Source organism: Salmo salar, chromosome ssa12 (genome assembly GCF_905237065.1).
Source record: "Salmo salar chromosome ssa12, Ssal_v3.1, whole genome shotgun sequence".
NCBI lineage: Eukaryota > Metazoa > Chordata > Actinopteri > Salmoniformes > Salmonidae > Salmo > Salmo salar.
The window spans coordinates 60,094,701-60,122,329 of NC_059453.1; the positions used below are offsets into that span (position 1 = coordinate 60,094,701).

Below are 27,629 nucleotides of genomic sequence, written 5' to 3' on the forward strand. Positions count from 1 at the left end.
GTCAACTTAGTGTATGTAGACTTCTGACCCACTGGATTTGTGATACAGTGAATTACAAGTGAAATAATCTGTCCAAACAATTGTTGGAAAAATTACTTGTGTAATGCACAAAGTAGATGTCCTAACCGACTTGCCAAAACTATAGTTTGTTAACAAGAAATTTGTGGAGTGGTTGAAAAATGAGTTTTAATGACTCCAACCTAAGTGTATGTAAACTTCCGACTTCAACTGTAAATGTATTTGATTAACATGTCATTCACTACCAGCACTAGCCTGAACACGGACGTGGTTTAGCAAGTCATGTTAAAGAGTACCTAATGCTTAAGCCTCTTCAGAAGTCTCCCTACTGTTGGGGTTTCCATTAGCAACCTGACTTTGTTCAATGTGGCATTTTGTAGAATTCTCTAAGCAGCTACAAGCTTTTGACAGTGATGTCTGACATAACATCCCTTTCAGATTGTGTACTATGAACAATGGGACATCAAATATCAGAACCCCTTTACAAAGGTAGAACCCTTTTACAAATAACTTGCAATACAAGACCACTGAATCCTATTAATTTACGTACAGTGTAACCAAACTCCAATAGCATATACTGAGCACATTTCTTGTTACTTTCATTAGCAGTGCAATATACAACAAAAACACATTACCCAATATTTGACACCTTGACCATTGAGGATTCGTGTTACGAGGCATTTTGGCCATCTCCTAACCTAATAAATTCCAGAGAATATGTGACTTCAGAGTGCTTGCGTGGTGAAAGCTCCATTTTGTTTAGTGTTAAATGTCTCCACATACAGATCACCATTTGGCAACTGAGTTTGACTGTGCAAAGTATAATAATTATAGAAGACAAATATGTGATAAGCCTACAAATGGCTTACTGCTTTCTCTGATACCCCTGTCAGTTTAATACCTAGATCAATCTTTTGTGCCCCTAAACCACTATTTTTTAAAGTCAAATTAGTAGGTTGCTAGAAAGTTCATGTTCCTTCTCTCCAAAGCTGAGACGGAGTTCACAGTCATTTACAAAAATATAATCAGATTCTGCATAACAAACATCAATAATATTAATTAGTACTGAATTAGAGGATGAGCAGACACGGGGAGGGACTTGAATACAACACCTTGGAAAAGACCCTGGGCCGTGATGTGTCAGTTCAAACAGATCTGGTTCTGTTGTCATGACGATGCGTGAATCAATAGTAGGACTCGGCTGTAACTGTTCAAAACACACAGAGCTTATTTAACAAAAAAAGTTGATAAGGCCATGAAGTGATGAGTTACGAAACAAAATATAAACTTTCAGGTTCGTATCAAGCTTGTACCATAATGGTGGTTTTCTTTAAATACAATGGAACATTTTGTTGTCTAGTGTTACCTAGCCTGCCTGGATTATTTGTGGGCAGTTGGATTTCAGAGCATCAGACAAGTGATGTTGAGTTCAAGATTAAGTGGCTAGGGGATGAGTGGTTTCCTTCGTCTTATTACACACAAATACACACACGCAACCGTGCCCCACACACCGACACAAATACAACCCAGCTCTCTCACACAAACCGGCCTTTACACACACCCCTCAGCCGTAGTTGTAGGTGAAGTTGTAAGTGCTGGGCTCTTTTGGCACAGGGGGAGGGGCTTCGGGTATAGCGATGTTCTCCAGGTCAAGGAGGCGGAGCTTCATCTCCATGGAGATGAGCGTGTCCAGGTCGCTGCGGGTGAGGTCACTGCCCATCTCTCGGCCCAGCAACGCACACAGCCCATCAGTCCAGACACAGTACTGCTCAGTGCAGGCAGGCGCATGCACGCATACAACACACAAAGCAGATAGAAAGCATGGGTCAGATAACATACAGTACATTTGCGGTATGCCCTCACATACAACCCAGATCATGTCTTCAGAGTTATTCATTCTGAGGGGTTAAACATGCCGTTCACCTCATATTTGTTGGGGGCCACAAAGTTGAGGTTCTCATCAGGATCGTACAGGATGGAGAAGGCCAGCTCCAAAACCTCCTACCCAAACGAGAGAGCACACCTCATGTCCAAACCTCTAATTTAAACATCATACAGTGCACTAGGATGATGTGGAGAATATCAATTGGATTTCCTTGCATCCTCTCCTCCTTAATCGAAGAAAGGAGGTGAGGAAACGTGAAAACAAATGAGCTTGTATGAAATGAGACTCTCCTTTAGCACATTATCAGACAAATGACGTTTACAGGAGGTGGAGTCCCAAAACACGTGTAAAGAGATAAAAATAAATGTAGCTAGTTGTGCTATTTTATAGATAAAAGTGTAAGTAGCGTATATGTAACAGGTGTGAAATGGCTAGCTAGTTAGCAGAGTGCGCTAGTAGCGTTTCAATCAGCGACGTCACTTGCTCTGAGACCTTGGGGTAGTTGTTTCTCTTGCTCTGCAAGGGCCGCGGCTTTTGTGGAGTGAATAGTACCGATGCTTCATGGAAGGCAGTTGTTGATGTGTTCAGAGGGTTCCTGGTCAAAGCCCAGGCCGGGGCAAGGAGAGGGACGGAAGCAACACTGTTACCTATAGCTTTTAAATGTGTACATGCTTTTCTCATCCGAGAAAACAGCTGTTTCAAAGGGGATGTGGCAGATTTCAAAAGTCTTCCGCAGTAGAATACACCCGAGTATCCTCCGCTGGAGGCGGCAATCGAGAAGAGGAGCAAAGTCCTCCGTTGGCGTATTAACGAACTGACACTCTCATACATATGGCGACCACTTATTGGTTTCCATGTCACGTAGGAGAGGACGGAGGAGTCGAGGAGAGGACGGAGGATTGAGAATCTCCCTAGATACTCCATAACCATTGAGCTGAAGAAGATGTAGGGCTCGTAGCTACATATCAGTCATGCTAACAGACATCACGCCAACAGGTCTATGTCCCAAAATGCACCCTATATCCAAGTAGTGCAGTATATAGGGAATAGGTTGCCATTTGGGATGCCCTCAGTAGCCTACCTTGTTTTGTTTCAGGGCACTCTTCTCCTTCATGTGGGGGCAGTCCTTCCCCGTCACCACAGACTTGATATCAGACACGGGGACTGCAGGGGAAGACGACAAAGAGCAGGAAATTAAGACGAGATGAACAGGCATTTATCCAAGTCAACCACTGCACAGTTCCACTGACCTAGGTGTGATGTGGATCAGTCAGTGTCAGTTGTAACACTTGACTGGATCGCCTGCCCTCCAGACGACAAGTGAATCTGTGCAACATCAGCTCAGAGCTGATGCCTCTCCATGTGCTATGAGACTTCACCTAATTAGCTTGCCTTTTGATAGGCAACCTCACTCGAATCTCAAATAGTCACGATTGCACAGGTCACGGTGACCCCAACGCTGAGAATGAGTGGGGGGAGACACAGAGTTGCAGCCAGGAGACTCACTCTTGTCGGTGAGCAGCTCAAGGGGCACTTCCCCCTGGGGAGACTCGTCCAGATCGCCATAGTGCAGCACCTTGTGGTTCAGAGACAGGCGGCAGAACCAGAACTTCTCTGAGGACAAAAGATGACGGCAGTGAAAAACAAAAAAAAACACAGAAAGGTAGTGCTCAGCAAATATTCAAAAAAGTATCTTGTTGCAGGTGCGTAGGAATAATGCTTTTTAAAAGAAAACATTGCACACTGCTCTTGCTCCTATCACTTTGTTTATTTAAGTGTGTGTGCCCACCTTGTCTGCGGCGGTTGCCCAGCTTGCGGAAGCAGCTTCCCTCACACAGGCGGTTGAGCCTCTGCTGCTTGATCAGCTCCAGGATCTCTGGCTGAATCCTCTCACGTAGCTCACTGCAACACAACCCTCCCATACAGAAGGTCTGTTAGCATTGAACAGCAACCAAAACACACTAACTAACCTATATTGTTCATAGAGCAGGGTGGGAGTCAACTCCATTTCAATTCAGTCAATTCAGAAAGTAAACTGAAATTCCAATTTTCCTGAATGCTTTTCAATGAGATAAAAAGTGGAATTAGAATTTCAGTGTCCCACAGAGCCCCTTTAGCGGTCATGGTGGAGAAGGCTAATCCTGTCCCTCTTTTTTTTATCCATTCCCTCTGGATTTTGTATTTGTTCGCTCTGTTTTTGTATCCATTCATAGATTATTTTTTTCATCGCCTTATGTAGGCTACCATGACAGCCCCACATGGCCGATAACATATTGCAGCCTAAATATAATTCTATTTAGTCAATTACATGCTTCAAATGGTGATGATCACTGACCATTCAATAGCTTATTTCCAGTTTCAGTGTTTTCATATGCCTCCGAGTCATATGGGCAATTAATAGGTAACGGGCGTGCAAAACCACTCAAGGTGCAAATACGGTGCAGTGATGCGCTCTCATCCCTAGGCAAGAATTCCATCTGGCTCTGCTTCATGACCTTCGCTGTTCTATATCTGTATTCCGGAGGAGTTCTTTAGCCAGCTACCCTAGCCTGGAACTTAGCTAATTTCCAGGTGACGCATTGTCCTCGCAACAAAGGAAATAGACCGTTTCAGTTATGAACATAGAGCCAGAGCTGATTTAAACCATCTATCTGTGCCTGGTTGGCTACGTCGCACAAGAAGTTCACCTGCCTAGCGCAGGGACGAGAGTGTACATTGTACCTGGTAACACCGAAGCCTCTAGGAAATGATGCACAATAAATGTGCATGCCTTTCCTTTCTGCCTTCTATGAGTCACATGCACAATTGTAAACAACAAACACACCCAGGCGCTTGGCTGCACCATGTTTTACTGGAGTACTTGGCCCTAACCTTATGCACGAGGGGTAAAACACTGGGTCGCGGGGATGAGAGGCGCACAAAATGGACAACTGTGTAGCCTATTTGGTTTGCATCATCCAGTTGACTGCTAGTGAGGCCCCTGGCTTTTCAGGCGATTGAAATGACCTAGCCTACTTCAGGGGTTTTGAAATGACCTAGCCTGCTTCAGGGGTTTTGAAATGACCTAGCCTACTTCAGGCGATTGAAATGACCTAGCCTACTTCAGGGGTTTTGAAATGACCTAGCCTGCTTCAGGGGTTTTGAAATGACCTAGCCTACTTCAGGGGTTTTGAAATGACCTAGCCTACTTCAGGGGTTTTGAAATGACCTAGCCTACTTCAGGGGTTTTGAAATGACCTAGCCTACTTCAGGGGTTTTGCACGCCCGTTACCTATTAATTGCCCATATGACTCGGAGGCATATGAAAACACAGAAACTGGAAATAAGGTATTGAATGGTCAGTGATCATCACCATTTGAAGCATGTAATTGACTAAATAGAATTATATTTAGGCTGCAATATGTTATCGGCCATGTGGGGCTGTCATGGTAGCCTACATGAGGAGAATGCGGTTTTTAGGCCTAGAGCTACACAAATCAGGAATAAACTGAGGGAACAAATAAAGAATCCGAAGGAATGGATAAAAAAAACAAAACAAGGGAATGGATTAGCCTGGCAGTTTTTTTCTCCCCCTTGACCCCTAAGGGGCTCCGTAGTTTCCTTCCTGAATTTAAATGGAATTGACCCCAATCCTGTCATACAGTACCATGAAACTTTTGAAATGAAAACAAAGACTGAAGAGAGGCTAAAATACTGACACGAGGGGTTAAACCCAGAGGCAGACTAATCTGATGGACAAAGTCAAACAGTTAACGTGGATGTGGGACTGACATAATGGGTGGTGACTGGAAGTCGTCCTGGCTCATCCTCTCCGACTGGCGCAGACGCAGGATCTCCGAGTAGCTGAGGCCTCGCAGTTTACCCTTCAGATGGTCCAGGGACGAGGGCTTCATGGCCAGAGCCCGGGTGATCTGCTCCCGAACCACCTGCATCACCTGGCCAACCAATGGGTTAACAACCAGAGTCAAACATTTAGTGAAAACTCTGATAAATTAAGGCAGCTTAGCTGTCGAGAAACGTTGGTACTTGTTACATTACATCGAAGCCATGAGAGTTATCAGCTTTTCCTTTACCAACCAGAGTCAACCAGATAAACAAAGTGGGATGGATAGGAGTCACCAATGGCCTAAGTCCTAAGTAACCAAGTGGTCAACCGACTCCGGTGGATGAACTCTGACCTTGTTGAAGTCCTCAGCCGTGGCCCTCATCTCCTTCCAGGTCTTGTTGAGCAGTTGGATGCAGACGCAGAAGAACTCCTCCCACGCCCGGTCGTGAGTAAAGAACATGGGGTGGTAGTCGTTGCAGCCCTCGTTGGCTGGAGGGAAGGAACACACACCGTCGAATACTTATTATAACGCATGAGGTTGTCTTGAAAGATTATACATCAGTTATCCCTCTGAGGATACATGTACAATAAAAATGAATGAGGTTGGCCACTCTGATTAGCTTGGAATAGCCCCAAAAAGATTGAGGCTTCCTTGAACGCCTCGTCAGCCTTAAAGCCATCGTGATGTGTGGTGTCCATCTGCGAGAAGTGTACTCACGCAATTCTCCCACTTGTAGTATCTCACACAGCATACGGGTGAGCTCGATGGCACAGCGACCGAAAGGACACTCGTGTTTGTCCTCGCGGCTGCTGTTCTCCAGAACAATCTGTGAGTGACACACATATATGGTCAATACTCGGGAAAACTCAAGTGCTACCATTGGAAATATAAAATGTATTTGTTCAGAGCTTTTTGTCATAGAAAACCTTCACTGGAGAGTGTGGTACAGGCTGTCTTAAAATGGCACACACACACACCCTGATGTAGGTGTCCTGGTGCAGCTTGGCCAGGTAGAGCATGTTGTCCAGGGCCAGCATCCCTGGAGGGGTCTGCGTGAAGTCCATGGCAGGGTTCACATGGTTCTGGAGAAACAACCGACAGGTGAGTCAATGACACAGACAGACCCATAACAATCCCTTGACCCCAAACAACCGTTTTAACACATCCACTCACTCTCCAACCCAAACAACCTCTCTAGAGAGCAGTTATACAGATGAAAGCAACCCACTAGCTGGACTCACAGTGAAGCCCAGCATCTTGTAGTCCTTGGTGTACATGGCCTTTCTCTTCTCCGTGCCACTGGGGTCATTCTCCCCGTCAAACGCAATCCTGCGCAGCTCGAAAATGATGTCCCTCTGGGCCTGGAAATGGATGAGCGCAGAACTTAAAAACATCAAACGGTATGAGGGTAAAAAGGGTTGAGGTAAAAGACTCAGGGAATACAAAAAGAAAAACTGCTTCTGGTTGTTTTACCTGGTCGCTGGGATCCATCTTGGTCATCATGCGTTCCTCCAGAAGGTTAAAGGTCAGCACCTGCAGCACGTAGAGCTGGTGCGCCATCTCGGCTTTGATTGGTCTGTTGCCTCGGATAACGTGCTGCGAGAGATGACACACATATTAGGAGCAGTAGCAGCTCTCCATCTGTACTGTTCAGAAAGCATCATGTTATTATGAAGGGCTGTTTGGTTGTGATTGGTTATCCAAGACAAGTACACTCAGGCTTTCCCCGAAACTTACATTGAGGATGATGGATCGCAGGTGTTTCTGGGCCAGGGTGCTCGCCATCTCCTGAGAGAGAGATAGATAGACAAATACAGTGAGCCTCAAAAGCAAGGCCAGTATGGAAACAGCTAGGCTATAAGCTTACTATCAGAAAACAATATCAAAAGGCTAATTTGAGGAAAGGTTCACAGTCATATCACTAGGCCCTGAATGGGTTCATAACTGTTACAATTCCATATTTATTTTGTGTGTATGTGTGTGTGTGGGGGGGTCACATCATCATAGACTTCATCACCAGTGAGACATGTCTAATAGTGCAGACCACAGCTGCTACCACTAGAGGGACCCAGAGTTACTATGACAGGATTGCATACTGTATTCTTCCCCACAGACTTCATCTGAGTGGATTGAACTATGAGGGTGGCAGCCCATGGTTCTCTATGGATCAGAGAGAAGAGGGGGCGGAGAGGATGGAGCGAAGGATTGTGGGATGACGTGTACTCACAGTGAGCCGCTGGTCCATGGGGTTATTATGCTCTTCCTGAGTGGGGGGTGGGTTGGGAGGAGGGGTTCCCGGTGATGGCGATGGAAACAAATAGTGCACACTTATACATGGCTCACGAGATACAGGCATACATCACAAGATACAGCATGCACAGTAACAGCATGGTACAGTAAGGTACAGCACGGTATGGCATGGCAACGCTGAGCACAACAGTACAGTATGTGACATGACACAGCGTTGTCCTTGAGCGGATTGCGGGGGAGCCGGAACATAGTCATAAATAATTCGTACACTGCAAATTGACCTCAAGAATCCCAAACAGATATAGCATGACAAAAACAGAATCATTTCAAACCTTGATAACATTTGGATACGATCACATAGGCCTTTGCCTCTATTAATGGGAATACCTGGGAACAGATTTCCTAATCACTTTGAGCTGATTTCTTGATGATTTTAGAGTTTATGTCCAACAACAAAAACTAGAACTTTAAAAAATATTATATATTTTTTGTTGTTGTTATAATACTTTGTTTTTGCTCACAAAATTTGGGGGCCAAATAAAATTGGGCCCGCGAGCTGGAACCCTGCTCTAGAGGCTAAATGAGAGAGCTCAGACTGACACCATGAAATCCTCCTTTCCACCCTCTCAGGGCTGGTCGTCTCAGGGACTGCACAGGAACAACTTTGGGAAACCTTGTTTTAGGTTACTGTCCTGCTGAAAAGTACATTTATCTCCCAGTGTCTGGTAGAAGGCAGACGGAACCCGGTTTTCCTCTAGGATTTTGCCTGTGCTTAGCACCATAGTTTCTTTTTTATCTTGAAAAACTCCCCAGTCCTTAACAATTACAAACATACCCTTAACATGATGCAGTCACCTACGCTTGAAAATATGGAGAGTTGTACTGAGTAATGTGTCGTATTGGATTTGGCCCGAACATAACACTTTGTATTCAGGACAAAAACGTAATTGCTTTGCCACATTTTTGCAGTATTACTTTAGTGACTTGTTGTCAACAGGATGTATGTTTTGGAATATTTGTTTCCGTACAGGCTTCCTTATTTTCACTCTGTCAATTAGGTTAGTGCTGTGGAGTAACTACAATGTTGTTGATCCATCTTCAGTTCTCTCCTATCACAGCCATAGAACTCTGTAACTGCTTTAAAGTCACCATTGGCCTCATGGTGAAATCCCTGAGATGTTTCCTTCCTCTCCGGCAAACTGTATCTTTGTAGTGACTGGGTGTATTGATACACCATCCAAAATGTAATTAATAACTTCATCATTCTCAAAGGGATATCACTGTCTGCTTTTGTTGTTTTTACCCATCTACCAACATATTCCCTTCTTAGCAAGGCATTGGAAAACCTCCCTGGTCTTTGTGGTTGAAATTCACTGCTTGACGTTATATATGATTGTATGTGTGGGGTACATAGATGAGGTAGTCTTTCAAAAATCATGTTGAACACTAATATCACACAGAGTGAGTCCATGCAACTTATTACGCACATTTTTACTCCTGAACTTACCTAGGCTTGCCATAAACAAAGGGATGAAATACTTGACTCAAGACATTTCAGCTTTTAATTAGTAATTGATTTGTAAAAATGTAGTCATTATGGGGTATTGTGAGTAGGCCAGTGACAAAAAAACTAAATTTAACAAAATGTGGAAAAAGTCAAGGGGTGTGAATACTTTCTGAAGGCACTGTAGGTGTTATGCATGTATGAGTGACCATGGTTCAGTGTAAATACACTATATATACACAAAAGTATAAACACCCCTTCAAATTAGTGGATTTGGCTACTTCAGCCACACCCATTACTGACAGGTATATAAAAATCGAGCACACAGCCATGCAATCTCCATAGACAAACACATTACTGAAGAGCTCTGTGACTTTCAACATGGCACCGTCATAGGATGCTACCTTTCCAACAAGCTAGTTTGTCAAATTTCTGCCCTGCTAGAGCTGCCCCGGTCAACTTTAAGTGCTGTTATTGTGAAGTGGAAACATCTAGGAGCAACTACGGCTCAGCCGCGAAGTGGTAGGCCACACTAGCTCACAGAACGGGACCGTCGAGTGCTGAATCGTGTAAAACATCAGTGCCCGACCTCAGTAATGCTTTCAATTCAGATATTGGAAGTACCAGCCTCTGAAAAACATCCCAACAGCATGACGCTGCCACCACCATGCTTCACCGTAGGAATGGTGCCAGGTTTCCTCCAGAAGTGACGCTTGGCATTCAGGCTAAAGAGTTCAATCTTGGTTTCATCAGACATGAGAATCTTGTCTCATGGTCTGAGAGGCTTTAGGTGCCTTTTGGCAAACTCCAACTCTGTCAGGCCACTCTACCATAAAGACCTGATTGGTGGAGTGCTGCAGAGATGGTTGTCCTTCTGGAAGTTCCTCCCATCTCCACAGAGGAACTCTAGATCTCTGTCAGAGTGACCGTCGGGTTCTTGGTCACCTCCCTGACCAAAGCCGTTCTCCCCCAATTGCTCAGTTTGGCCGGGCAGCCAGCTCTTGGAAGAGCCTTGGTGGTTCCAAACTTATTCCATTTAAGAATGATGGAGGCCACTGTGTTCTTGGGGACCTTCAGTGCTGCAAAAATGTTTTGGTACACTTCCCCAGATCTGTGCCTTGACACAATCCTGTCTCGGAGCTATACAGACAATTCCTTCGACCTCATGGCTTGATTTTTGCTCTGACATGCACTGTCAACTGTGGGACCTTATATAGACAGGTGGTGCCTTTCCAAATCATGTCCAATCAATTGAATTTACCACAGGTGGACTCCAATCAAGTTGTAGAAACAGCTCAAGGATGATCAATGGAAACAGGATGCACCTGAGCTCAATTTAGAGTCTCATAGCAAAGGGTCTGAATACTTATAAGTAAGGTTTCTGCTTTCTATCTTTAATACATTTGCAAAAATGTCTAAAAACCTGTTTCTCTGTTATTATGGGGTATTGTGTGTAGATTGCTTAGGATTTTTTTTAATCCATTTTAGAATAATGCTGTAACTCAACAAAATGTTGAAAAGTCAAGGGGTCTGAATACTTTCCGAAGGCACTGTAGGCCTATGGGCTAGGCTATATGAGGTGTGTGAAAAGTCGCAAACAAAAGCTGCCGCAACAGCTGGGCATGATTCACAAGTGATAATATATAATTCACAAAGTGATAGGCTAATATTGTCACTCATCACAATATTCTTGATTCAATATTGTCTTTACAATTACTAAATAATATATGTGTGAAATTTGTTTTAAATTTAGAATGGACCATTATCATGAACCTGTCTCGAAACTGGGGCAGTGGAACAAAAATACGTCATCTACGCACTTAAATAGCGAATGGAGGATGCTTTTTCCGTGGTTAATTTTCATGCCAGGCAGGTTGGCTATACTCCTGTTGTAAAGAGAAGCAATGTGCTTTACATTAGAAAAGTTGAGAAATAAATATAGTAGGTCTAGTCTATAGAAATCTGATGGGATCCTCTTTTTAGTAGAGGCCATCACTCTGTTTTCTCACGCAATTGCATAGCCTAGAGAAATGTTGCACAACATGAGCTCATAGGCTCTCATGAAGTGTTAAATTAGATTTTCGATTACATTTGCATTGATGTCAGAGTGATTAGAGGGACAATAGAGAGCTGAGTACCAGGCAGTTAGCAAGTTTGGTAGGCTACTAATGACCATCAGCAGCATCAGAGCTTGGAGAAGCCTAGTTACCATGACTAAATGGTCAAGCAGAATTTGACTGACGTCATGACTCGTGACGGCCGGTGTGGCGGTAATACAGTCACCTTAACAGCCCTAGTGTCCACATGCTTTTGGTCATGTGGTGTATATTGCAAGGGTACCCTTTCGGTGTATTGGTGAGCAGGTCTGTACTGACCTGCCGTCTATCCTCCGGTGCCTTGAGGAAGAGGGCGTTGATGAGTGCGATGGCATACGTCTGGATCTCCTGATTGGATCTAAAAAGGCACATCAGACACAGCAACACCAGTTAGAAGCATCTGGTTCTAGGAATTCTCACATGGTTACAAAAACTAAAGTAGCAACTGGTTAAATGTATTAGTACAGTACTCAGATAGTATTAGTCTGGGGTTCTACACTTCTAAGCTTAGTCATAATCACAAGGTTGCGTAGCAAGGCAAGGCTCGTCATCTACGTTGTATTCCATCGACATTAGTAGGTTACGCCACTATATTTCTACACACTAACTTCGACTACATCCCCCACATAGCTGTATGTGGGAGGCCCCAGTGCGTGTGTGTGTGCTCACACTTGCAGGTGTCCGATGAGCTGTCCAACAGTGATATCCTGCGCCACCCGGTGGTAGAGGCTGTGGCTGTTGAGGACCATGCTCTCCAGGATGGCCAGAGAGCGCTGCAGGATTGACACGTCCACCATCGGCTGGTTCACATAGCCCGCAATCTGACCAGACAGGAGGGAAATACTCCATTCAAATAGACACATAAATCTAGGGTCTTCTTGATTACAACTTGTTTTATGGAGGTAGATTTGAAAACTCGAGACTAGGACTTGAAAAGTAGGTCTATCAAATGACATGCAGTTGACAAAATAAATACTATCCATACTTGTGCAGAAATATACAGCCTATAGGAAACCATGTATCTAAATTATACAGTGCTTGTTGCTGTGCAGCACTTCAGAGGACTTCATCAGGGTGAAAACTTCACAGACAATTCAGCTGAAAGAGCTCCAAATAACATGGGGGTTGCTAGGTAACTGCAACCCACTCAGTTCTGTCAACCAGTGAGGGGTTGAAGGTCAAGTAATTAAAGAAAAGAGAAAGAAAAAAACATGGGGGAGGACTTCGAGATAGACCTCAAACTTCTGAACCCACCCAAACTCATTTACCAGTGTTTAAACTGAGAAAGATAGTTCACATACTGTATAGGGCCAAGTTCCATCAAAATAAGTCAGAAATACATTGCGTCTTACTTCCATTGTGGATGGTGTAGGAATCTGACAGTGGCTTCCTTATATGACAAGTGTTACGTTGAGTGTGTCTGCATACGAAATGGCACCATATTCCCTATGAAGTGCACTACTTTTAACCAGAGCGCTATGCACCCTGGTCACTGTATAGGGAATAGCATTTCCGATAGATGCAGCCTCAACTGTTTAGGTGAGGCAGGTATGGATTCTGACCTGTTTGATGAAAGACAGAGAGATGAGGTCCCAGGACACTATTCCATGGTCCATCAGCTCCAGGAAGGCAGTGAGAGTGAAGGCCAGCATCTCCCCAAAGCTGATGAGGAGAGAGGAGGCAGAGACAGAGTCAGAGGACAACACTCACCAACTGAAGGGGAAAAGAAACAAGACAACTGCAGCCACAAACAGCAAGGTATCAGTATAGGGCAATCAGTGTTAGCCTACAGCAACCATATCCAGAAAGGCTTCTAGTAGCCAGTAGAAGTAGCCCAAGGGCTGAGCTACCTTTAAACACGTACACATTGATGTCTATGGCTGTGATGTGGTATGTATCCTACAATAGACCCATGGTTTGTCTGTCTGTACAAGACCTATGACTTCATAATGAGACAAGCTCCGGAGTGAAGTTTCCCTGTAGGTAGAGATCTAGGATCAGCTTCAGCTCGCCCAATTCTTACCTTAATCATTAGTGGGGAAAATGCAAAACTGACCCAAGATCAGAGTCTAGTGGCAGTTCACCATACACTGTATGAGACTCACTGGGTGCCGCTCTCCACCAGGCGCGCCAGGGTCCCGATGCCCTCCATGTTGATGAACTCGGTGGCAAAGGTGGGGTCAGCTGACAGCTTGGCCAGCTCCTTCAGGGCCTCCAGGCGGGCGTCTATGCCATGAGACTGGATCCTGTCCAGGAGCTGCCGTGCTGCACGGGCCTATTGTGGGTGGGTGGGGGTCAGGCAAGGCAATGGTGGCCATTAATGACAGTTTTTTTTTACCTGGTTTACCTCACCGACTACATTAGCATGATACATGTAGGCAGCGACCGAAACATATAACTCAGCAATAGTGTTAGTCTAAAGCAGCTGCCATGTTTGTGAACTGTTTATTAGGGAGAAGCAATACGGACGGATACGTTGGGTGCCCAACCTGATGACATGTCACTCAGCTGAGAGCAGAGTGGAAACTAATGGATTCAGTTCAGTCAGTCGTCCTGATGAGCCCTTTCCAGCTATCTAGTTTATGCTGGCTAGCTGGCAACAACAACAGCACTGCGCTAGTTAAAACTTGTAAAAGACAGTGATGTTTATTTTTGATGGGCGAGGGATAAATAACTTAGTATAGGTCACCATCTGGAATCTGGATGTCACCGTGACATGCCAATTAGCTAACGCAAGCCTGTGTGAATGGCCAATGCAACGATGTTGTATGTTGTACCGAGGCGTTTCACTGCTTCCCACTGGGCAGCAGTTGCTTCACCGGGCAGCTGTATAACGTCCCTGGCATTAGCCAATTTGTTCAATACTCAATTATATTTTTGAGTAGGATAGCAGCCTACACGAGAAATAACTTGTAATAACTTGCTGTAACCATCGGGATGACCATTGGGCCCCTTACCAGAATGCTAACAAAATGAGCACAAACTAATAGCGAAATCACAGACGCTGTTAGCTAAATGCTAATGAGTGAAAACGAACATAAAGTAATTACAAAGACAGGAAAATCCAGCTCATAAGTTATACAAGCATAGCTAGTAGCTACCAAATGTCATTTTAGATTAGTGTGGACATTTAAAAGTGAAAGTGAACAAGATAAATTGTGCAAATGAACAAAGTTGTGATGAATGCTTTTCTGAAGGAAGAACAGAATGTGTACACGGAGCACAGAGGAGAAGCACGGATTTAAAAAAAAAAACACTAGTAGGAAGCATAAGAAAAAATGTAAGCTGTAAAGACAACTCATCTAGAGCTCTTTGACTTCTGGCAGAAAGCCATTAGAAGATATCTGATGGCAAACATTTAGTAGTGAATTGAATACAAGTGTAACTTCATCACCTCATGTGCACCGCACAACAGAGCCTTGCCGATATAGAACGCTATGGGCTCACCAGTTCCCGCTGTTCTGAGAAACTACGGTAAGCTTCATAATGTAAAATAATGTGACAGCTGAAATGAAGAACACAACCTGCTTTATCTCCTAAGGTATTGCACAAGTTGACTGCAGGTATTAACTTAAAAAGTAGCTACAAATATTCACATTTATTCAAAAATGTCTAATAAATCATTTTGAAGGTATTGAAAAACCATCCCATGTTTTTTTCCAAATAACCCGGTATACGATATACCACCCAAGCCTACTAGAAGATACCGACCCTACCCTTACGCTTGTTTAAACTGAGCTGCACTGGGGTTAGAACGCATTCATGGTTACATTAAGACACCGTGGAGCCAACGCGCAATATGGGTCTGAAAACGTACCTTAATGCTGGGATGGGATATACCACGGTACTCCAAAATTTGACAATTATCTACACTGCTCCATTGCTAAGATTGAAATACTGCAAGCTTTTCCCGAAAACTGCCCTTTGCGTCCTCATGCTAGCTACCAGTAGCCATAGCAGCCATTATGGAATGATACGTCACGAACAACAAAGGAGCGGATTGGCTGACACTGCCATTCCAAAATTGGCAGCGGTGGCTACTGCTAGCTAGCATGAGGACGAAAAGGGAAGTTTTCCGGAAAAAACAGCAGTATTTCAATCTTCTCTATGCGGCAGTGTGGAGTACAGTGGCAAATACATTTTTTATTTGATATCCCATCCCTGAATTGAGGTACATTTTCCAAACCATATCTCATGCCGGCTCCACGGTGTCTTAATGTAAGCATGATTGCATTCCGACCCCAGTGCAGCTCAGTGTAAACAAGCTTAAAGGTAGGGTCAGTACCTTCTGGCTGTCCTGCAGTAACTCATTTTGAGGGAAGTAGCTATAGTGTAGCTAATATCAGGCAAGGGTGACAGGCAGCTAAAGCACATTTGTTGATTTTGTAGTCCGATAAAAACGGAATAATTCTGAACACTCCCAAGTCCCAACTTCGGCAAACAAGTTTCACATTCTCACTGAAATTTCTAGCCACAAGCATAAACTAGCTAGCTGAGGAGGGCTCATCAAGACGTCTGACTGAACCGAATCCATTCGTCCACACTCAACTCTCACTGCGCGACATAGGGTTAACAATTTTGGGCACCAGGCGTGTCCGTATAGCCTCTCCCTGTTTATCATTGGTTTTACTATGAGCATTGCAGCAATGCAGTCACTATATAGAGTTAATAAAATATACCTAAGAAATACTGGTCATTTACTTGAAGAAAATAAAAATAACTGCATGTACAAGAAGAGAAAGTGTCTCACGGGAGATATGGCTAATCGAAGGATGGTCCCATTCTTCATTTCACTACGGCTCTGGAAAGAAAGATGGTGAACATTGCTACTACCACAGCATGATGCTGTAGCAACAACAACAAAAACTTCATATTGGTGATATGACAAACACTATATATACACAAAAGTATGTGGACACCTCTTAAAATGAGTGGATTCGGCTATTTCAGCCACACCCGTGCTGACAGGTGTATAAAATCGAGCACTCCGCCATGCAATCTCCATAGACAAACATTGTCAGTAGAATGGCCATACTGAAGAGCTTAGTGACTTTCAACGTAGCACTGTTATAGGATGCCACCTTTCCAACAAGTCAGTTTGTCAAATGTCTGCCCTGGTCAACTGTTATTGTGAAGTGGAAATGTCTAGGAGCATAACGGATTAGCCACGAAGTGGTAGGCCACACAAGCTCACAGAAATGGACCGCCGAGTGCTGAAGCGCGTAACGTCTTCTGTCCTCGGTTGCAACACACACTACCGATTTCCAAAATGCCTCTGGAAGCAAAGTCAGCACAATAACTGTTTGTCGGGAGCTTCATGAAATGGGTTTCCATGGCCGAGTACCCGCACACAAGCCTAAGATCACCAAGCGTCAGCTGGAGTGGTGTAAAGCTCGCCACCATTGAACTCTGGGGCAGTGGAGACGCGTTCTCTGGAATCATGAATCACGCTTCACCATCTGGCAGTCCGATGGACAAATCTGGGTTTGGCGGATGCCAGAATGCTACCTGCCCCAATGCATAGTGCCAACTGTATAGTTTGGTGGAGGAGGATGTTTTTCATGGTTCGGGCTAGCCCCCTTAGTTCCAGTGAAGGGAAATATTAGCCTAATCTTAGCACTATAGGTTACAATGACATTCTAGACTATTCTGTGCCCTGACCACAATCCCATCGAACACCTTTGGGGCGTATTGGCACACCGACTGCGAGCCAGCCCTAATCACTAATGTTCGTGGCTGAATGGAAGCAAGTCCCTGCAGCAATGTTCCAACATCTGGTGGAAAGCCTATCCAGAAGAGTGGAAGCTGTTATAGCAGCAAAGGGGGACCAACTCCATATTAATGCCCATGATTTTGAAATGAGATGTTCGACGAACATACTTTTGGTCATGTAGTGTACTAACAGTAACATATTAACTAAGGAACCATGTAGTGTATTATAGTAATGAATTCTGCCAAGGTGTTGAGGCTCACCTGCTCAGTGATGTAGAGCTGAGGACCGTCAGCGTAACGCAGGGCAAACTGCTCAGAGCCAGACAGAGACCAGCTGTGGACACACGCACAAAATCAATTGAAAAGTAGGTGAATGAATTCACAAACTTCCCGCTCAATACCAGAGTGCACTGACCTCCCTAAACATGAGGCAGGCAGAAGCTAAACCCACTAGTATCTCAATAAGACCTACTGTAATGCTATGCATTTGTTTTTCCACCCTACAGAAAATACATACCATGTGCATAAGGTTAATAAAAGTCATTATCGGAGCCTCAAGCATTTCTATTTGCAAGAGGAGCAGATGGAGAAGATTGTACAGGGTGATATTCAGTGGGCGTTAAGTGTTAGGGAAAAAATACATTCAGATGTGAGAGGGAGAGCAAGGGAGTAGGAGGAAGCACTGGAGAGAGATGGAGAGAGAGAGGGATAAGGAGAAGTAGTGAGTTAGCAAAAGTCTCAGTGTTCATGGACCAGAATGGTTATATAAGCATAAGTTCAAGTCTGGCCCCCATCTGTGAGCCATTAGACCTCCTTTACTAGGGTATTGGCTAGAGGTGTGTGTTTATTGGCAGTGGTATATGAGTAAGCGCAATAAAAACTAGGCAAGTCAGTTAAGAACAAATTCTTATTTACATGACGGACTACCCCGGCTAAACCCAAACGACTCTGGGCCAATTGTGCACCGCCCTATGGGACTTCCAATCACGGCCCGGATGTGATGCAGCCTGGATTCGAACCAGGGACTGCAGTGACACCTCTTGCACTGATACGCAGTGCCTTGGACCGCAGCGCCACTCGGGAGCCAAGCAAAAGGTGGAGTACCGCAGCATTTATGTGTATCTGGAGATTACACTGAAATGCCTCGTATGTCATTGTAGAAATATCTGCACCTCAAAAGTGAAGAATGATATCCAACATCTTTGAATGCAATAGCATTCTAAACTTGTGCGATAATATAGCATAGTGAATCAATGGGTATGATGGAGCAAGAATGTAGAAAGCATTCAAATGACATTTTTTGTATTATGAGCAGAACATTCTGCAGTATGCCAACAGGCACAAACTGTTCCATTTCTGCACAGGGTAATATATTACAATATAGAATATATATAGACCTTTAAGAAGTCATTTTATAATAAGAATTCTGTCATTGTAATGAAACCCATGTGTGATCCAGTCCATGTGAAATGGCTCTTACTCATGTTCCTTTGTGTGTTCTCATTATGGACCTGCTATACATCTGGCCCCAACTAAGTCTGTCTAGCTAGCACTAATCTTACATAACGCAGGGTGTGTGTGTGTCTGTGTGTGCTCATATCACACACACATATATAAATCAGTGGTAAATATTGTAAGGTCATTATCTCCAGCGTGAGCAGAAACAGCTGGGTGTGGACCTGGTGCTCACCCATCACACACCTCCCGTACGATAGAGGACAGAGGCTTCTTCTGCAAACACACAACAGACAAAAAAAAAACATAGTCAAACTCTGCAAAACCACTGGAATCACAGGAAAGTTGCCGATTGGTCATAAAAAGGCCCTATAGCAGCGCTTTACAAAGTCAATCCTGTGGACCCCAAGGGTCGCACGTTTTTGGTTGTCTTAGCACTACACAGCTGATTCAAATGATGAACTCAGCAAGCTTTGATGATTTGAATCAGCTGTGTAGTGCGAGGGCAAAAACCAAAACGTGCACCCCTGGTTGGTCCCCAGGACCGAGTTGGGGAAACGCTGCCCTAAAGTAACTTCAACAATGGTTCTCATTCCTTGCCTAGCTTGGCATTCAGTGGAAAACAAACGTTGATGATTTGGTTTCATGTCATTGCCGGCGACATACACTACAGTTCATGCTGAGAGATGTGCTAGACTTACCAACTAAATCTCAGTAGTTTATGTTGGTCTGAGCAGAAACACACTGTAGCCGTCTTTTCCCTACAATTATTTAACATGGAGTCGCTGGCACAGTGAAAATAGACTTCTATAAAACGTTTGGTTGAGTAGACAGAGTGGAGGGTTGATGCTGTTAAGGACAAGACCAACCAACACAGTCAGCAGCCGAGCACAGTGGTTGGCCGCCCTATCGCCTCTGACCACAGAACATCGGCTCTCATTTTTCTGTTCATTTCCCGACGATTCTACATGTTGAATCGACACCGTTCATCGATACCAAGCAGGTAATCTACAGCGCGTGACCGACGTTCATGTTGGTATGTCTTGTCCTTTAGGGGGGTTTTTAGACGGGCACTGACCTGGTCAATCTCGATGAGCTGGGCGTTGGCGCCGGGCCACTCGATGGCCACCTTAACGATGTCAGAGTGGGGTGGCATGGCTGCTGTCCTCTCACACGCCACTGGAGGACAGACGTCACAGAGAAGAAGAGAGGGCACGTTATTACTGTTACATATGTGGATCCCATGTCTGCCACCATGTTACATATGTCGCCATGATCACGTTATGTTGGTATGAAGGTTTGACAGCAATTTTCACATTTCATAGTTAAATCACTCTTAAAGCCAAATGTGGCTTAATAACACCATGACACCTGTCGAAAAGTCTTATTCTAGAACAGCCTGTTCCTTATCATTGGCACAAGGTCAGTCAAGTACACTTCTCTTAAATGTACGTTTTAGCAACAACATCTATTCAATTTAGTCTCATTACAGTCCAGTGGGTCATAGCCCATCTTTGGTAAAGCTTTCCCCACATGACAAATTGTTGTTTTTAAGAGGACATGTTAGGTTAAAAAGATGGGACCAGGACAGCTTTTACAGCAGCACTGGCTTAAGGTATCAGCTATCAACACCATTAAATCCTCAGATGTATTACCCGTGGTAGGTAGCTCCACACTTTGTTTAGCTATTACCTACATCCACTTCAAAAGAGGCATTTTAACAGCCTGATGGACAGTGTACAAGCCCAACGACGGGGAGACAAAGTCTTCTAAATATCAGTGCCCAGGGGTTTTCAACATCAAAGCCCTGCACCACCGAGTGGAAAACAGGCTGATATGCATCGTGTAGCCTGAACTAGACTCCAGCTCTGTCGCTGCCAGAAATAGACACGCACTAAAACCAACCAGATTTGACAAAGAAAAACATACCATGTCTTGTTAAAACACACGTTGTTTTGTCTGTCTTTCGATGCAGTTTTCCCCAGGATTTTTTTCAGCCGCGGTGGCAAAGACAGCAGGGGAGGGGTGTGAGGTTTGTGCTCTTTCCTGCGGGGGTCAGGGCACATGCATCCTGGGAGATTTTCTTTGGAGAACGACTGTGAAAAGGTCACTTCTGGTGACTTTTGAAAAATACATTCTACTCCAAAATGCATGAAAATGGAACTACGTTGACACCATCTGAAATAACAGATGCACACAACTACACTATAGGGAGATGAGGAGAAAGCAATGGCTGTGTGCTTGTGGCTCTCATTCACCGCACTGGTCGCTCTGTTTGCTACAAATATACATCGTGACTTGTCACTGTTCTTAAAAGGATAGTACAAGGTTTGGGCAATTAAGCATTTTTTTTCTACTTACAAAGAGTCACTAACTCTTGGATTCCATTTTTGTCTGCGTGCAGTTTGAAGGAAGTTGAAGGTAACTTCGCGAGCCATTGCTAACTAGTCTTAGCGCAATGACTAGAAGTTTATGGGAAAAGCTAGCATGCTAGCTGTTCCTGTAGACCAGCGATAGGCAACTGGTTCAGCCATGGGATGATTTTTTATGGAGCGGAAGGTCAAGGGTCCGGAATAGTTATAATAATTTGTACACTGCAAATTGACCACCAAACTCAAAAAGAGATTGTATTTGTAAAAAATAATCATTTTACACCTCGATTGCATTGAGAGACAATCACATGGCTCTTTTATTTGTGGGAATACTAGGTGAACAGATTAACTACATTAAACTAATTTTTTTAGCTGAATTCCTGGTGATTTTAATATTTTTACCAAAAAATCCCCCCCCTCGCCTGTTGCTGACCACAGCGTAGACATCCTGCATGCTAGCTGTTCACATAGACGTCCAGTTATTGCGCTAATGCTAGTTAGCAACTTCCTGCAAACTGCATGCAAAGACATCCATTGAGTTAAAAAAAAAAGAAGAAAAAAAAATAGCTTAAATTGGCAAAACATCGTACTATTCCTTTAAAAGCTGCAGCTAAATGAATATAGGGGAAACACTGGTCTATGTTAACTACACTATAGGGTGGCATTCTCTGGTGTTGCTGCCAGAAAAATCTAAACATTCTCATTCATCGACATTGAATTCAGACGCCTACAGACAGAATCTTTCTGCGCATTTCTTTACAGAAAATGTGAATGCAGGCACACACACACACACACACACACACACACAATCTGGGGTAGTGAGAAACAGCAAGTTTCATACATCCACATCTCTGGCAGGGTCAGTCCTCCCACTCAGGAGCCCTAGAACCTGTACGTGGGCTGGGGTTGGTTTAGCACAGCTCCCCGATCTACTGCAGATACAACAGCACCATGGAGCTCAGGTATACCCCTGCTAGGCTCCCTATTCTAAATCCACAGGGATTCTTTGCTCTGCACTCGGCTGGCGTCGTGTGACGACAGATGAGAATGCGCGTCAAAGCAGTAGAAATCAAGCAGTGCTTGTCACTGCACTGGGCAGATGCCGAATGGCTATAACCCCCCAAAAATTGTTGAGTGTTGGGCGGTATGGGGAGAAGGGTAAGGGGCTTTTTGGAGGGGGGGGATTTCCCTCTCCTGTCTCCGGGGGCTGTTATATAGCTCAGTTCATGCTTTTGTTCACATTTTGCCATGAAAAACATTGCCGTTATAAAGTTAATTTCCTGCAATTGTACACATTTTGCTATCTGGGCCCCCCAAAACTTCAGAATTGTTTTTTTTTGCGTGCCTGTTCAGTAATCCGGCCCTGACTCTGGCTGGGGATCAGATGGTGTGTGGACATGGTTTAAAAGTGTCTGTTGCTTGCCTTGGTTCTCTGGACACCTGGGTTTCAATATGGATATTTTCACAGCAAACAATTTCAGGGACCATGAACTAATAAATTCAAGCATTTCAGTTGATGATGAGACAGTTGAGACAGTTGATGCAAAGACAGAAAGTTAAATTCATAATCTGCAGTAATAGCCTAATGATCAACTTAAATGGTCTGTGAAAACACTCGTTTACTTTCTTGAGGAAAATGTAATTCCATTCGTACCACCTCTAATAACAAGCTAGAGCCAATTCAATACTGCCTTTGGATAAAGTATTTCCTCTGCTCTCAAATCAGGCAATAATATCCATACAGGAGGAAACTTGCCTGGTAGGCGGGATAGGGGATAGGAGAATTTAGCTAAATGAGAACACCAAGTCAAACAACCATCAGTGATGAGACTTGGCTTGGAATGATGAATGGGGCATTGTGCAACAGGCTGCCTAAACAGGCTGTGAAAAAGCTGCAGAAAAATACTGAGATGAATTTAGTCCAAGACTGGCAAGTGCAGGACAGCTCACCAGAGCACACTCAGATACTCTGACTTCACTACAACCCACCACATCCACAAATGAAAGAACAGCAAGAAAAACAGACTTGTAAAGTTAGCCACACTGTTATACGCAAAAGCATATGCTAATGAACCATGTTTCACTGCTGCATACAATTACACAAACGGTTTATAAGAACACATCAAAAGCGTTGGGGATTCTTTGTGAGGGTTTAATTCTAAAAGTAATTTATATTTTTTCATTTCACAGACATGTTTTTCTTGACACACTGCCACACCGTCACATTTGTTTGTGGCCAAACATCAACATGAAAATAGACGCCGGAAGACAAGGCACATGTAACAGCTAACTTAACCTTGCCATGACACATCATCTGGGCCACAATGCTGCCATTGTCTGGGGGTATAAATAAGAGAAGTCCATTCCTAGTCCCAAATGGGAATAACTAGGGCCCATCAGAGCTCTGGTCAAAAGTAGTGCACTACATAGGGAACAGGGTGCCATTTCGGACACAATCGTCCATTCCCAGTCCGAAAGTCACTGACTAGAGGTCTTCACAGATCCATCCACCTGTACCCGAATACCCAAGACCCAATGCAGGACCGGATCCAGAATTCTAAATAATGTCACGGGTCTGGGTCGGATCTGATTGTCACGGGTCTCGGGGATGTGTAATTTTAACTGACTTGTCCAGAAGGGCCGTACAGATTCGAACGAGACCGCTGCTGTAGAAAGAGAAATTGTATCATTTATGGTGCTGCTCTTGCTTTTTCCATGAGAGTGGAGCGTGGTGCGTGTAGCTTGTTGTTGGCCAATCATAAGTCAAAGCGGCAATAGGCTACAGTCAGAGCCTCCATGTGGGGCAAAAGTTAGGAGATATCTAATCAATGGAAGATGGAATTACAATGAAGGAATTAAAAGTTAAAGGAGAAGGAGAGGCTACAGGCTACTTAATATTCTGAATGGAGTTGTTGTGTAACTGTAGGATGAGAAAGCACATGCACTGCAGCCTCAACTAGCCTAACTAGCAAACGTTACCTAGCTTAACTAGCGTTTCCTTGTTTGACGCAGTCAAGACAGGTACTGAGCAATCATATTGGGTGATAAATAACCGAGTTACAGCAGCTATTAGTCTACTGATTGGTTGCTGTCTCTCCCTTCCTGCTCCTGTGTCACTCGCTAACAGTACGTTGACAGAACGACAGCTCCCCTGCCTGCTACAGCGGCACCTCTCTCCCTCTTGCACTTTCAGGTCTGGTTATCAGTAGCTCAACAAAAAAAAAAGATTCTGCTGCTTCCCTCACTCAGATCGGACTGGGTTTCCATGGCCGAGCAGCCGCACACAAGCCTAAGATCACCATGCGCAATGCCAAGCGGCGGCTAGAGTGATGTATAGCTCGCCGCCATTGGACTCTGGAGCAGTGGAAACGTGGTCTCTGGAGTGATGAATCACGATTCACCATCTGGCAGTCCAAGGAACGAATCTGGGTTTGGTGGATGCCAGGAGAACGCTACCTGCCTGAATGCATAGTGCCAACTGTAAACAAACAAACACCACACCACGAACTGGCAAGAATGGTGATAATTTCCTCAGTTTACTGACTAGCTCTACAAAAATCTTTAAAAAATTAGGGTATCTATCAAATTCTTGAACCAAAGCAAGCAAACATGACTGATAGAGAATTTAATTTTAAATTAAGGAAATAATTAAGAGCTGAGACAATATTCTACATGGGGAACAATATGCATGGCATGAAACACTAAGTCCAGCATAGTGAGGATACCATCCGAATACTAACTCAGAATTCCAGTAGTTGACAGGCGGCCATGTGCTTACAGGGGGAAAACCACTAGGCACCACTAAGAAACCAGAGTCCATGAAGGACAAGGTTAAGAGGTTATTAAGAGAGACAGTACGTGTGTGTGTCTAGGTTGGGGGAGGCGAATCAGACAGTCAGTACATGTCAGGACCTATGTGCCTGGGCAATAAGGGAGGGAATTGAAAACAGATGCCCAGTAAGCCCGAGAGAGACACTTAATTTAGTAGGCTTCTCCCTCTGCCCATAACGAGGACTATGCAGTCTGGACAGCCATCTTGTTCAAAGTGAATTCAAAACAAAAAGCCCTACTCCTTTTCCATCCTAGCACAACTTTTCCCCCACACATTTGAAGAGGAATCTCAGCCAGGGCTCTCTAATGCCAAAAGGCAAATCTCTCAAGTCGACAATGCTAATCTCGTTAACTGTTAAGTGGGTGCCGTTGTTTCTGTTTTCTCCTCTCATCCTGGGTCTTATCTTAACAAGATATGGCGTCCGTCCTTACCTGTTGGAGCGTTGAGTGGGCACCTCACTCGCTCTCTGAATCAAACGTTTCGGACCATGGCATCAGCTCCCCTGTAAAGACAGACAACAAAATCTTTGGGTCAAACACTGGTGCAAAGCCTAACAGTGGGAAAGTATCATTAGAGGAACTGTAAAATAGGGTCAAACATCCCACCTTTAATGCTTCTCCACCCCTATAAAATCCCTTCCTTGAGAAGTTCCCTTTATCCTTTTCTTGATGTTAATAACCAGTCAAATACTGACAACCTGCTTTCATGCAGACATTCCTTCTAAAACCGTTTTAATTGCATCTCAGATTGAAACCAATCTTGCAGAATGCTTTTAAGCTGACACCGGGTGTATTGAATTTCTTATTTTATAGACGGAGGGTCTCGCAATTCTGTCTCGCAATTCTTATTGATGTGGGAATGTAAAAACTGCAAGACAAAATAGAAATTTTCAAAGGCATCCTTACTAAAATAAGGGATAATACTGTCTGCTGGTGATGCTGCTCTGGAGCGCAGATACTCAAGCACCCACTGACCTACCTAATCTGGGAAAGTTAGGAGAGACTTCAGATAACTGATCCTAAAGACCCCATAGCCTACCATGTACTGGCCCGAACTGCAAATCCTGAGTGGCAACGTTACATTTATCTTATGTTACAGGGAAATGAGTTCATCCTTTGTTTTCAGGGCACATGCATGATCCTGGTTCTTGACATAATTATGACAGGTAGATAGGTACCTGATCTGACTGGTTTCTGAGTGACAAGTCTCCAGCTTGCAGGAGGACAAATATCGACCTTCTGTAGAATGATGGGGACAGAGAATCCCCCTCACAGACAGATGAGGGTGGTTTCAGTGTGTCACACAAGGCAGCTGGATACATTTGTAACAATGTATCAATTACTGCTGACCACCACCGCCTTGTAAGACCATTGTAATTAAGACAGAATGGGCTGCAGCCAGGATGCATAGCTTTAAAATTTCATTCCTGCTCTCAACGCTGTATTTTCAGAAACCTGGCCAAATTGTGAAATATATATTAATAATCATTTTATAAACCATGATAACCTCACATGTAGCCTAATGAGCGTTGATAATTTACTAGCTACCGAAGGCAGTGGGGCTGTAAAAGAGCCACATCGGATGGCAAAGCATGTAAATCCATTTATTAATTTGAGAAACACAGCTAGCTTGAATTAAATTGTAGCCAGCGCTCAATATGATAACTTCTGGTCATTCATATTTCAACACTGAAATCCCCTCCAAGTGAATAAAATCCTAAATGTATGAATTTATAGAACGTATTCGTCTCAAGAGTGAATCACCACACTGAGAAAAAAAAAAAGGCTACACACGATATTCCATAGGAGAGCGATTTGTTCCTTCGCAAACATCTATTTTTCACTAGGCTACTGCCGATGTGCTTTTTGGTCTGCAGGCGCGCAACAGTGATTACAATATAACGACACAATTCTATCATTTCTCAAAATGGTTCATTTACTGATAGTAAATAGTTCATGTAACTGCGGTTACCTACCCCATGGCCTGGACCGGATCGCCGCCGTTTGATACTTCCACCAATGCAGCATCTGTGGTAAGACGATACATCACCACGCCTCGTAGGCGGGACATAAAGTATATATGTCCATGGCTACTGCACAAGAATCCTGTCTTTCACATAAATTCAACATTTTGATTTTAATCAGTGCATGTGCAGGGCAATGCATACATTAATTAACATTTAATACATATCGTAATGTGACATGTACATGGTATAATTGATCTCATGACACCATATTCAAAAAATATGATATCTACCAAGGAAAGAGGGCGGAAAAAAATCTAAAAACAGCATTTACTACATACATGTACGTTTTTATTTTCAATTCAGACAACAGGTAGTGCACATACAGTGCCTTCAGAAGGTATTCACAGCCCTTTACTTTATCCACATTGTTGTTTTACAGCCTGGATTTAAAATGGATACAATAGCGATGTGTCACTGGCCTAGATACAATACCTCATATGTCAAAGTGGAATTAGGTTTTTAGATTTTTTTTAAATTACAAATTAAAAGGCTGAAGTATCTTGAGTCAATAAGTATTCAACCCCTTTGTTATGGCAAGCCTAAATAAGTTCAGGAGTAAAAATGTGCTTAACAAGTCACACAAGTTGCATGGACTCACTCTGTGTGGAATAATAGTGTTTAACATAATTTTTTCATGACTACCTCATCTCTG

The 27,629-nt window shown here is 43.8% G+C and overlaps 1 protein-coding gene across 6 annotated transcripts; it reads right to left on the bottom strand.

Moving 5' to 3' along the window:
* LOC106565399 (engulfment and cell motility protein 2) lies at window positions 1-27,026 on the bottom strand. 6 transcript variants are annotated; one of them, XM_014132468.2, is made up of 23 exons: window positions 26,927-27,026; window positions 25,383-25,453; window positions 19,826-19,926; window positions 18,983-19,023; window positions 17,554-17,626; window positions 16,331-16,381; window positions 13,686-13,855; window positions 13,143-13,242; window positions 12,256-12,401; window positions 11,860-11,938; window positions 7,958-7,993; window positions 7,468-7,518; window positions 7,204-7,326; window positions 6,972-7,091; window positions 6,708-6,812; window positions 6,448-6,556; window positions 6,082-6,218; window positions 5,675-5,838; window positions 3,693-3,805; window positions 3,410-3,517; window positions 2,985-3,067; window positions 1,942-2,019; window positions 1-1,783 (listed from the first exon to the last, which is right to left on the bottom strand). In XM_014132468.2, exons 3-23 carry the CDS (start codon window positions 19,901-19,903, stop codon window positions 1,583-1,585), a joined length of 2,166 nt encoding a protein of 721 aa, XP_013987943.1. In that variant the 5' UTR covers window positions 19,904-19,926; window positions 25,383-25,453; window positions 26,927-27,026; the 3' UTR covers window positions 1-1,582. The 6 variants fall into 6 exon arrangements, with proteins under 6 accessions (XP_013987943.1, XP_013987941.1, XP_045547542.1 ...); XM_014132466.2 differs by having other exon boundaries at window positions 12,250-12,401; XM_045691586.1 differs by having other exon boundaries at window positions 12,250-12,401; window positions 26,923-26,941.
* Between the last annotated feature and the right edge of the window lie 603 nt (window positions 27,027-27,629).